This window comes from Montipora foliosa, chromosome 6 (assembly GCF_036669935.1).
Source record: "Montipora foliosa isolate CH-2021 chromosome 6, ASM3666993v2, whole genome shotgun sequence".
NCBI lineage: Eukaryota > Metazoa > Cnidaria > Anthozoa > Scleractinia > Acroporidae > Montipora > Montipora foliosa.
The window spans coordinates 54,362,097-54,374,596 of record NC_090874.1 but is presented as its reverse complement, the minus strand read 5'-3'; the positions used below and the strand labels follow the sequence as shown (position 1 = coordinate 54,374,596).

Genomic DNA, 12,500 nt, shown 5'->3' with positions numbered 1-12,500 from the left:
GTGATGTTAAATTGCTTTTTGTGTTTGGTGTTATTAGGTTCGAATGGTTGTTTGTTTGAATCCTAATGCCGACGACTACGACGAGAGTGTGGTAAGATCAAAGTTTAAAGAAACCTATTAGATAAAACTGTGGATTTACATGTAAATACACTTTGCCTTTATTTCATCTCATTGCTTTGTTTGTCAGTACATTTTAATCATTTACTGTATTTATGCCATGTAGGAAGTAGAAACTCATCTAAGATGTGAAGTTGTCTAAAAGCAACTCTAACATCTGGTACAAACACAGTGTATTTGGCAAACATTTTACATCTGATTCATGACAGCAATATTTCAAGACTTTAATTAATATTTGTATTGAACAACTTTAATGTCTTTGGTATAAAAACTACCATTGCTTAATTTGACTTGTAGGTCCATATTATGCTGGTACTCCATGCACATGCATTTTCTGTGGGTTGTCAAAAGTATATGGCTGCCAGCAAAAATCACCAGCTGTTTTGTTGTCTTGCATTGGCCAGCCACTCTACTGCTATGTCAATTACATGTAGCCATAGATTCACCTCTTTTTTTTTTTAACAACATTCGACTGCAAAACCTTCCGACATCCTTTGATTATAGGTGCAGTTTTGGAAAATCAAACAAATCAAATTATGCAGGAAGTACTTTAGCTTTTGACCCCTTGATTCACCTATAAAATATAAGTTATGCTTCTAAAAGTACATACTAGTTACATAATTATATATGTATATAATTATATATATGTAAATCACTAATGATAAAACACTAGCTTATAGTTGCTGTGGTTTGAAGAAACATCCATTTAAGTACAAATTTATCGTTTTAGCATGTCATGAAATTTGCAGAGGTCACTCAAGATGTAGTTATTGCAAGATCTCAAGCCATCAGGTATGGTAAACCTGCAAAGCTGTATTTTTTTTTTCATTGTCAAATGCAAGCCTACTTTAAGCTTTCTTGACTCCAACAAAAAAATAACTTTAAGCTGGAGGAAATCATGTTTGCATGATCAAAAAAAAAAACCAGTCACTGCTCTCCGTATGTGTATTTTTGTGCATTTCATCTACATTCTCTCATCTTTGTGCAAGTCTCATTCTGCATATTTCATTCCTCTTTGCAGGTTTGATACAGGACTAACCCCTGGAAGAAGGAGAGGTAAAAAAATTGTTCCTCAAGCCTTTCTTTCACAAGGTTGTTTTAACAATTACTGCAAATATTGTTGATAAAACTAATCTTGACCGTACATTTAATCTATTCATGACAATCATTCTGCAACGTTTTTACCATAGACTACTCTGTAGTCTACAGTAATTACAGTTTCAATTAGTCCAATACAATTTGTAGTATTTTTCTTGAAACCACATGTATTAATTTTTCCTTTCTTTTTGACTGGACAACCCACTTCTTAGTTATAAACAGGATACCGGTACATTAGTTTTTTCTTTGACCTACTAGCTAATCAAATGTACAAGGAAGCATTGGCTCACGTTGAAGAAAATGGTGGAGGTGAGTGTGTTGCCTACATTTAGGATTAATAGGAGAATCAATCACAGAAAACGATTGCCTAAAAGGAAGGGCAAACCACTTTGTTTTGTCAGGGGGCACCATGTCGGTTTAAAGTCACTCACTTGTGGAAATAATATTGTGTTTTGTCATGCATTTGAGAGGAACAGCCAATACACAATTAACAACATTCGTCGCAAGTGGAGGTCAGGTGCCCAAAACAATCCTACGGTTGGCCAGGAACCCAACCCCTGCAGGATGGAACCACCCCCATAGCCAGCAGTATCCACAACCCAGCCACAAGCCCCTGCCCCAGCAAAGGGAGAAACAAATTACGATAAGACAACAACTGAAAGACATTCAGTGGAAGCCGATCAAAATAGATTAAAGTTAAATAATAGCAATAATAATAGTATTATTATTATATAATAATAATGAAAACCCATTGAAATAAAGGAATGAAAAACAACTGGCAAATAAAATGACCTGAGATGACTGCAAACATGCCAGACTATAATAACAACCCCCAACTACCAAGATATAAAATGGGAGGGGAGGGAGGGGGAATGCAATCTGGAACAACCCAGTAACTAAACGCTCCACTAACCACACAGTAAAATACTGCCGAGCTGCCCACGTGATGAGAAGACCCCTGACCGTTGCTAAAGGACTGACCTTAGCAACCGGAGCCGCTGACTGCATGCACTGCAGATATGGGTGTAATAGAGTTGAAAAGGCTTGGGGAAACAATGCAACACTAAGATGCAACACAACCCTAAAACAACTACGCCCACAGGTATAACGCTTGCTCCTCTTTGTTAACTTGGTTAAAGTGTATTATTTTAACTACATTGAAGTCCAAAAGCGTGCATCACAACTAACAGAGAAGGAGCTGCTAACAGTCTTGAGTGGTAATTATAGTTTACAAGCTTCAGATTGCAGACAGCGTTTACTGCAAGAGCTATCAATGGAACCATGTACACATAGATCAGTCCACATCACAAAGAACTTGGTGCCAGTCTTAGTACTCATGTCAAGAACTCATCCTTTGTGATTGTTTCAGATAACAGTGAACAGGTGATCATAGCCAAACCTCTCCACACTATGGGACCTCCTTTCCCATTATTCGAGGTAAGGTACCTAGGAAATAACCTAGTCGTGGCGGAGATCAACTGCCTTCCCTTAGCTACTGTTTTTGTTATTATACAAAAATTTGTTTTTATCAACGGAGTTGATTCTAAAAGCTGATGTTTCGAGCGTTAGCCCTTCGCTAACACTCAAAATGTCAGCTTTTAGAATCTCTGTACGGTGGCCAATTTACATTATCAACTCCGTTGATAAAACCAAATTTTTGTATTCTACTTCCCCACCGACGCAGCACCACAGTTTCTTTAGAAACTACCCCCTTCATATAATAGTATTAGCCAAGCACAAGTTCTTAGTCTATTGGGGAGACCACACATCAAATTAAATTAAAGGAGATCAAGAGACATTAAGGAGCTTAAGCACCCGCGTTTTTGAGACACCGACGGCAACCGGAAGTGAATTGTTTTCTCTTTTAACTTGTCTTCACACAACCACATTTATATTGCTAAGTATCTTTTCTCCATTAGAGATGATTAGTATAAAAATCTAGGAGACACCACTGTCCTGGTACGCGAAATGTTCTCTTCCGGTTGCCGTCCGCGTCTCAAAAACGCGCTTGCTTAAGCTCCCTATTCTTTTAAGAAAAACCTTGGGAGTAAAGAACCAACAAAATCAAGCCATATGACTCATTTTAACCTTGGACATGGAAGGCGAGTGCTCTGGTCACTGCTATAAGCACCTGTTTACCCACTTCCCTGCTGTTACCATTTGTATCTTTTCCTTGAACAAGTCGTGATATGTTTAATACATGTTACTACGATTTTCATAATTCTGCGGAATCTCATCCTCAAACACTATTTTTGGCTTCCGTTAATCATATGGAATACCTATCTTAAACTAAATAAACAAATTGTCATGTGATCCGAAAAATAATGTCACGTGATACAAACAAAGTGTTTCTTGTTGAAACAACGCACTTTACACGAACCACGTGACAACCTTTTTATGTCATGTGACGACTTCTTTTGCGGATCTTGTTATAAGTTTTTTGGAGCCTGCATTTAAAAATTCTTACGGCAGATTTACCACTCTAGTGATTTTGATAGTATCTTTGGTTCCATCTGCAAACTCGCTGCCGATGGAATATGTAATATTTTTCCAGAAGAACCTCTTTAATGGCCTATCTTCAACCGACGGGCTTTTTGACCGTTTGTTTTTGTTATGGAAATTCGTATTGCTTATCGTGGTGAGCTGATTGGATGAATTTCAGCTTTGGCGGGATTTTCTATATGAAAATAGTCCACAGCTCGCAATGCCTGTCAGTTGAAGGTGGGCATTTAAAAAGAACCTGAAGAACCTCTTAAAAGGTGTCATAATTGTATTTGAGCTGTGAACAAAACGAAAACTCCAATTCACTTTCCCAAGACGGAGTCGATCTTCCCAGATACAGTATGTAGTAATATGATGGTACATGATTATGCAATCGAACGAGAGATCACATGACAATTGTAAAGCAGAGAGCACATGGCTTATAATATAGCAACTTGATTATTACATCTGCATCTTCACTCATGTCTTTCTAACATAAAGAACCCTTCGGTTACTACATTGGCGACGAGGAACCTTCGGTTACTACACAGTATGTTCGGAAGCTTGGAGCTGAGATTCCGCAGAATTATGAAGATCGCAGTAAGGGCCACATGGCCTAGGTTTGCTTCAAACAGTTCATCGACTCTCGTCTTAAAAAGATTGATGGGAGAGAAACAGATCCCTGACCCGGCTTTGAGATTTTAATGTATCCTGTTGAAAAGCTTGTTTAAGAAAAGTCTGTCTGCTTTTTATCGTTTATTGCAGCTGAATTCCCCGGAAGATGACACAACTTTGATAAACCTGATTCATTTTCTTCAAGAAAGACAAAGGCGGAGACAAACATTGATTGATGATTTATCGAGAAGAGGTACTATTTAATAATGGGCTCGTACAGCGTTGGTACGGAGGAGGCCCAGCAATATATACCCCGGAGGCTTGGGCATATTGTAATTGTTGCTTAAGCCATCCACTGACTTTATAAACAGGCACAAATGGAAACATTTATGCCTGCACACTACAACTGAGAACGTCAGTTACAGTAGTATATGTTCATTTTATAGTCGTAAGGACAATTCCCTGTCTTCAGAACCTTCATTGGCTTGGGGAAGACATCATAGGACGTTTCATATATATTAAAGTGGTAAACGGCTAACACAAGACTAATACATGTAATAGAAAACAGCGAAGACTCTCTTATTTTAACTGACTTAACTGATTAGAGTGTAATGTGAAGTGCGTGTTTTCTACCCCATATGAACCATGTGAGCGTTAGCCCTACAAATGGAAATGGGCCCACACAAGGACAGAGAAAAACTCTGACCAGGGTCGGAATTGAACCCACGACCTTCGGGTTAGATCACCGCTGCTCTACCGACTGAGCTACAAGGTCAGACGGGAGCAGGCTGTGGGAACTGACGATCTTAAAGTCACGGCAATGTGTTATTTTAGTTTTTTTCCTTCTTTTTCACCTCGCTCTATTCCTGGTCAAGACAAGTTAGGATATAAAGAGGTTTCTCTAGTTTTTGGCAAAATTACGTGTAGCCCTAGTGTATTTAGAGCAACTTGCTTTGTTTTCAATACTCTGACGTCGTTTCTCAATAATACGCACAGAAAATTATTTGCTGTTCTTCTAGCTTCTGCCTAAACCCACGGTCTCATCAGGAATTGTTATTCGGCAATCTAAGTGGCGGCTGCTTTATCAGACTAAATGATGCCTCTATGCCTGAAGAAGAACAGGCATGCTGCCTTCGACTTTGCTAAACATTTTAGTGAGTAGTAGCTCGCAAGCTTAGTCCTAATCTTGTCCCTTTGTCTTTAACAGAGGGGGTTTTAAGAGCTCATCTCTTGGAGGTAGAAAAGGAAAACAGTCAAGCAAGTAATGTAAGTTTAACTTTGCGAAGGGTTTGCTGTCTCATCTTGTCCTGGTACTTACTTGATGATGTTATTGCGATTTCGTTAGGTTATCGCCAACCTTAAGTCAACGGTCGAAGAGAAAGACAGGTAAGAACGCCTTACGGTTGATTAATAACTATTTTGTTCGGATTTAAGTCTTGATTGCAACCGTATACTTCTCAGTCGAGTTATCAAAGTGTTAATTTAGGGAATTTTCTTTCATTCTTCCACAGTTTGAAGAACCTGTTAGTTTTGATATTACACCTGATTTATTGTTTTAACAGTGTGGCACATGATTTTTTAGCGAGGAGGCAGTAAAATGAAAAGTCTGAACGTAATTACTTCGGCAACTCACCGATTGTAACACATTTTTTTTCTTTCCGGCTGCACTCATTTGAACTCACGGGTTTCTTGAAAAATATGTCGGTGGAATCGGCATATTCTCTCTGACTGGTACATTTTTCTTATTCATTTCTAAAACTCAAATCGGGTTTGGTTTTTCATATTTCAAGTGGTGAAACGTTCTTGGGGTGCGAGGAAAACCCAGGAATGGGCCATTAACAGCTGGCGATCGCATGGTACAAAAACCGCCATTCTGGAGAGCAAATTGTGCACTGCGAAATCTAAAACAAGCAACTTCATTAAATTTTCGTTGGTGCGCAGTTTGCTCTTCTACCATGTGATCACTAGCTGCAAAAGGCCCATTCGTCAGTATAGTATTGGCTCGAGCTATAAAGTCAGGTGTCAAAAAAACGTTCATTTTTTTAGAGACATCCAGAAGCTTGAGAGAAGAGTGAAGGCTCTGACGCAAAAGGTACATGTCTATCGAATCTTTTTTATCACTTTATACAAATGTGATAAGCAATATCGTGTAGTATTAGCATCACATATTACGAAACGAAAACTTGAATCTCCTGGAAAACAAAACGCAGCTCAGTTGACAGTTATGGAATAAAGCACTGTGTCAAGTTATTGCACTACCACACGTACGCGATGCGTGCCTATTTTTTGTTCTTTCTCAACACAGAATGAGATGCTGCAGAAGACAGCAGAGATGTACGAGCACGATAAGAAGGAACTTCGATACGAGGTATTTGACTTGAGCTTTGACTTGTTTTCTGCTTTTCTTTTTCCTCCAACTTAAAAAATATATATTTCAATGAAAAGCTGAAAGGTAATCATTTTATCTGGTTGTTAACTTCTTCACTAGCTGGATGATCAAAAGAAGAGGGCAGACAAAGAGAAAAACGACAAAGTTAAAATGAGACAAGTGAGTTGCTCGTATTAACACCCATAACTGATTTCCCTTTTTTTTTCTTTTTTTTTTTTTAAATGGTGTATTAATAATATAAAATTGCATAATCTGTGAAACACAATATATTTTGCATTGGAAAGGAATTGATAAAAAAGGTTATATTATTGACATCGCTGTTGAAAAAAGAGAAGAACGAAGAATAGCCGGGGACTGAGACGGCTTATATTAATATGACGATTTTTCTAAAAAGTGATTAAATACAGAAAAATAATGAGATACAATGTTCTTAAGCCTATTTTTACCTCAATTGCTTGTAATCTCGCAATCTGATTGGCTAATTTGCCGTTGTCGATAAGAGTCTAACCTGCGATCAGGCCCACTTTTAGCTTCGCCCATATGTTCTCTAATGTCGTCGCTCGCTAAAATTGGGCCTGACCAAAAGTCTCTCAAGAATTCCGAACGGTCGGCCAGATTTTGGCCGACCAATCTCGTGATCTGATTGGCTGTTGAAACGCCGGAAGTGAAAATGCCATCGTAATAGCGCAGAGCTCTCGCGAAATCCTCGAGACTAATCCGCCATAAGTGTACGAAAAAAATTGCTCCATTTTGTTCTTACAATGCCGTGGACGGTGCAACTCGATTTTATTTGTATAAATGGAGATATGCCATCTGAAACATCTCATAACTTGTCCAGAATCGGGTTTGAATCTCTGGAACGAGTGAAATTAGCGGTTCCGTTGTCGAGCTCTGTGGCCATGTGGTTGAAAGTACTTTGGCACAAACTTCCCTGATGTTTTGAAAGCTGAATAGCTGGTTCTTTCAAATGGCAATGAAAGCCGATGCATATTGGTTTCCTGAATGAGACAAAGGACCGGCGGGTCTAATTTGCAGGTCGCAGGTCGCGGGTTGCAGGTCATTGTTTCACCAATACAGAAAGTATCCTAAACATTCTTAAAAGCTAACCTTAGGCCTAATTGAGGCCTAAACAAAAGTTTTTAGGCCTAAGGTTAGCTTTTATGAATGTTTAGGATACTTTATGTATTGGTGAAACAATGACCTGCAATCCGCGACCTGCGACCTCCAAATTAGACCCGCCGACAAAGGACATATATATCAACAGGAGGAGATGCTGATAAAATCGCAAGTTACACGAATCGAATGCATGTTTTGAATATCTGTGTATCAAACGGCTTTATTTACTTACTGTACATGACACGGTTTATTTGCACAATTTGGAGTCAAGATTGCTTCATAATATTTCCAGTTGATTTAACTTAAAACTCGCACTCCAGAAACTAAAATGGCATGTTTCCAGAGAGACCAATTGTACAAAAATAAAAGGAACTTTGCGAGTCCATCTTACTGTTCGCACTCCATCAAAAAAATAACAGCCAAACTTCTCATGATTTTACTGCGCGCAATTCTAGAAATACACTGCAACTGAAGATATTACACGAAAAAATCACCAAAGAAACCTTCATTGGCAAACACGTCCAACGACAATATGCTAGGTTATCTCAATTACAAATTAAGATGTCAAGCTCAAAAGATTGCATATTCAGTGAAGTTCGGAGGAAGAATTACACCGGCCTTTGCCGCAATATAGTCGTCGAAAACATTCCCCATGCTTTAAATGTGTTTTTCTCAAATTAAAGCCAACGGTAACTTTCGAATTCGTTTAATTGCTGGGTTGCCAGTATGGCAAACCCAGTCGGCATCTGGGTTGGTTTTTTCTTTTGTTTTTTTTTTTCCGTGTCGGTAAAAGTCTTGCCTGTCACTCCCCTGCTAAGTGGTGTCTTTGTGCATAGAGCCTTCTGCGCGTATTTTCTTAGGATCGAGAGGGTAGTGGGAAATGCGTAGATTTCTCTGGTGGACACAGTAGAATGATTAACTTAACCGGCAATGGCGTCGAAAGTCATGTAACGTGAATGGCGTTTTAATGGATCTTTGAACAAAATATACCCTTATGAAGCTCAATAATGGCAAGTCATTTGGATACTGAACAAGACAGGCGGTGGAATCTTAAAAGCGACGAGTAATGGACTTCGACAACAATCTGTCGCCCGTCGAGCCGAAATCAAAGTGAGCTGCCTTTCTAAGATGTTACCAAGTGTGCTGTTATGTAGAAAGTTCTGTAGAACACTGAAACCAAATGGAAAATTCTCTGGTAACTTATGGGTTCAACAAAGACAGAGAACGAATCGAACACCTTAAAGGAAACCTCCACTAAAATAAGGATACAACTTCAAAATATTTAACATAATGTTTACAATCAAAATTGTTCATACGTTTTCCAATGGAATCCTTTGTATCCGAAATAAATGAATTTCAAAAACGCTTGTTTTGGTTTTCAAATTTCCTGGGCGCCGCCATCTTGAATAATTGTGACGTGTTATGGTTGCTCTTTTGTATTTGCACAAAGAGCTTTTGTTTTAAAACAATAGGGCAACCATGACACGTCACAATTATTCAAGATGGCGGCGCCCGGGAAATTTGAAAACCAAAACAACCGTTTTTAAAATTTAATTATTTCGGATACAAACGCTCCCATTGGAAAACGTTCGAACAATTTTGATTGTGAGCATTATGTTAACTATTTTAAAGATATATTCCTTTTTTAGTGGAGGTTCCCTTTAAGTGGATCTGTGATTAACTCTGCACAGTCTTCAGGTAAAAAAAAAGGAAATGTGACAGCCAAGAATTATTTGAAAGAAAGCTTGTCGTCTATTTTGTGCTTCATTATTGAAGGAAAAGGTTCTTCATGGAAACGGTTTGATCCTGAAATTTTAGTTTGTTGTAATATTGCGCATATTTGACACGATTGAGTTTTTTCTCTTCACGCACGTAATGAAATAGGAAGGGGTTTTGCCTCTAATAGCAAATATGTTGTTTGTTTCAAAAAATTGTTCGCTGGAAGAGGTGGCCTTTATGAATTCATCATGTTTTATGATATGCGAGCTTAACTGGATAGTTTTTATGGCAATAGTAAAGCATTTTCTTGTTATTCAAGGAAAAGGTTCTTCAGGAAAGGGTTTGAACCTGAAGTACATGGTAATTTGACACGACTGAGTTTCTTGTCTTCCCGCACGCAATGAAATAGGAAGAGGTTTTCGCCTGATGAAATTACCTGGTGATAAATAACCTCGTCTTGGAGAGTAAATTTTTGACTTTGCGGAAACTATGGTCAACCTTACTCAGAGTTTGGGCGATTGTGATCTTTGTTTTGACTTCGCTCATTTCATTGTCAAACTTTATAACACTTAACAGAAAAAGAAACTTACGAAACCCCGGTATCTTGCCATCATTTGACACAGATGCTTCACTGTTTGGCGAGTAAACATGCCGCGGTAACTTAATCACGGCGCCCGCTGAATTCCGGCGATGTCACTTTCGATTTTGCGATTTATTTGTGCAACCAAAAGTACAATAATAAAATTGAACGTAGAAAAAATCTCCCAAAATGTTTGTCGCTGATCGTAACTTTTGATATTTTATATTCACGGTTCAAAATTAATGTTGTTTTCATGTCGTAAATATGTTATTCTCGAGCGACCGTCCTGGAAACTTCCTTCTGCTCTTTCTAAAAACTGTGTATCAATTTACTTTTGCATCAATACCGTCGCTTTCACCTAAGCGTGGACACGTCACGGGGAAAACATGCTCTAACTAGTTGCAAACATGACAAGTTTTGTCTTCAATCCTTTGAAGTTTGAGGAATGTTCATGCAAGTTTTCCTAGAATGGCAGCAAGACTGGATATCAAAGACTTTTTCTAAGAGATTGACACTAATCTGATAAAGTATGCTTCAAATACGTTCAGTCAAACTATAGCACGCAAAAGTTTGCTTATGTTAACGGCTGCCAAACTCAAACTTCAAAGAACATGTTTTTCCGTCGTGTGTCCATACTTAGATGCATAAAGCAAGCTAACAAAATCTGTAGCTTGCTGAGTTCGCATTTGTTAGCGTTGATAGTCTTAATAGTATTTTCGGTCCTGTACGCGTCATGCTCCCGTCAATTTGTCACGCAATGACTATGTAATAGCCAATTAGGAAAGCCCATTTTGGGAAATAAACCAATCATATTGCGAGAAAGTTATAGACAATGCTTGCTCTTTCTTTGTGTCATGATTTTAGTCACGCTCTGAAATAAAAACTTGCTTTGGCATTGAATATTGTGGTAGAAAACAAATCGAAAGTGGTTCAGCGTTGTCTGTACTATTACAGACAACGATATTCGTCATCATAGTGGTCAAAATTTCTTGTGGACTCACGAGGCGGAACATTTTGACCACTATGATGACGAATATCGTTGTCTGTAATAGTACAGACAACGCTGGACCACTTTCGATTTGTTCATTATATAACTTGTAATAGAAGGGAAAAACCTGCGCTTGAAGCGATCTGTGTGTTACACATAAAGGCAGTAAGCTTGTTATTGTCGCGCGTAAAAGCCGGTCACACGCGCGAGCTCTGCTCCCCTAAAGCCAAATAAACCTTTTCTCGCGCTCCATTGGTGTAAGAATGCAAAAAGGGCCTTTCCTCTCGTGAAATCAAGGGCCATTTGCATTTGTACTGCGTGCCATGCAGCTGTTGGCAAATTCCAGATCAGAGAAGAAGGACCTTTTTGCGGTCAATTGTTAATAGCCCTTATCGGAGTTATCAGCGGTTTTGCCACATAAACGAGGCTAAGGAGTCATTTTGTATTGAATTGACTCTGAAAGTGCCCCAAACCCCAAAATATTTTTTTCGCTAAAATGAATCATTGCACCTGTTCGAAACGCATTGCGGCTATTTTTTCCTTTTTCTAAGAAAACCTGCCATTTTATAGGCTTCGAAAGTTGCGAAAATCCAAGCGTCTTTTGTTCACGACCTAGTTAGAAGGGGAGTGGGTCTATTCCTGTTTTTACGTCACAAACTGATTTACATAGCATTAACTCTTTGTAAAAATGCATGCAAAGTAGATTGTGATGTAAGAACAGGAATAGACCCACTCCCCTTCTAACTCGGTCGTGAACAAAAGATGCTTGGATTTTCGCAACTTTCGAAGCGTATAAAATGGCAGGATTTGTTAGAAAAAGGAAAAAATGGCCGCAATGCGTCTCAAAAAGGTGCAAAGATTCATTTTAGCGAAAAAAAATATTTTGGGGTTATGGGCACTTAAGCTTCTTTTGCATGTAGTTTTAAACAAAAGAAAATGTGCCTGCAGGCTCAACTCCAATAAGCACCATTGCTGCATGTGTATCACGCGGAGCGTTTTGACTTTCTTTCTTTACCTTTCTCAGGCATTAAAAGGAGTGGTGTCCCAGGAAAAGGGCAAGTGGGAACGAGAATGCGTGAGTGTTCAAAATTAATTCTTTATGTTTGACAATAGAATGCCTTAATATTTGAAAGTGAAAAGAAGATTTGTTGACTGACAAAGAGAAAGAGTAGTAGTGCAGTTTGCAAACGAAGGATTTTAAGAAATCTTTTTCTTGTTTAGTCCAAGCGTGTTAAGGACAAGGAGATCGAAATGCAAGCAAAAATGTGGCAGAAGGAAGAAAAGCTCAGGCAGCTCAAGGAGATCGTACAGGTACATCACTTTACTTTTTGAGGAAGAGGGATATATAGCTTTCAAACAGGAGTTCTCTGATTTTTTTCACCGGAAAGGCCTTAGAG

The 12,500-nt window shown here is 38.6% G+C and overlaps 1 protein-coding gene across 2 annotated transcripts in view; it reads left to right on the top strand.

Annotated features, from left to right (window-relative positions):
* LOC138006040 (kinesin-like protein KIF23) overlaps nucleotides 1-12,500 on the top strand; it is a 25,560-nt gene that overhangs the window by 6,198 nt on the left and 6,862 nt on the right. For both annotated transcript variants that reach the window (XM_068852196.1, XM_068852195.1), the window contains exons 15-27: nucleotides 38-91; nucleotides 848-909; nucleotides 1,139-1,173; nucleotides 1,474-1,524; nucleotides 2,585-2,652; nucleotides 4,462-4,564; nucleotides 5,519-5,577; nucleotides 5,657-5,697; nucleotides 6,358-6,403; nucleotides 6,617-6,679; nucleotides 6,800-6,859; nucleotides 12,128-12,178; nucleotides 12,325-12,414. In XM_068852196.1, coding sequence (XP_068708297.1) covers nucleotides 38-91; nucleotides 848-909; nucleotides 1,139-1,173; nucleotides 1,474-1,524; nucleotides 2,585-2,652; nucleotides 4,462-4,564; nucleotides 5,519-5,577; nucleotides 5,657-5,697; nucleotides 6,358-6,403; nucleotides 6,617-6,679; nucleotides 6,800-6,859; nucleotides 12,128-12,178; nucleotides 12,325-12,414 — 783 coding nt within the window. The remainder of the gene's footprint in view (nucleotides 1-37; nucleotides 92-847; nucleotides 910-1,138; nucleotides 1,174-1,473; nucleotides 1,525-2,584; nucleotides 2,653-4,461; nucleotides 4,565-5,518; nucleotides 5,578-5,656; nucleotides 5,698-6,357; nucleotides 6,404-6,616; nucleotides 6,680-6,799; nucleotides 6,860-12,127; nucleotides 12,179-12,324; nucleotides 12,415-12,500) is intronic.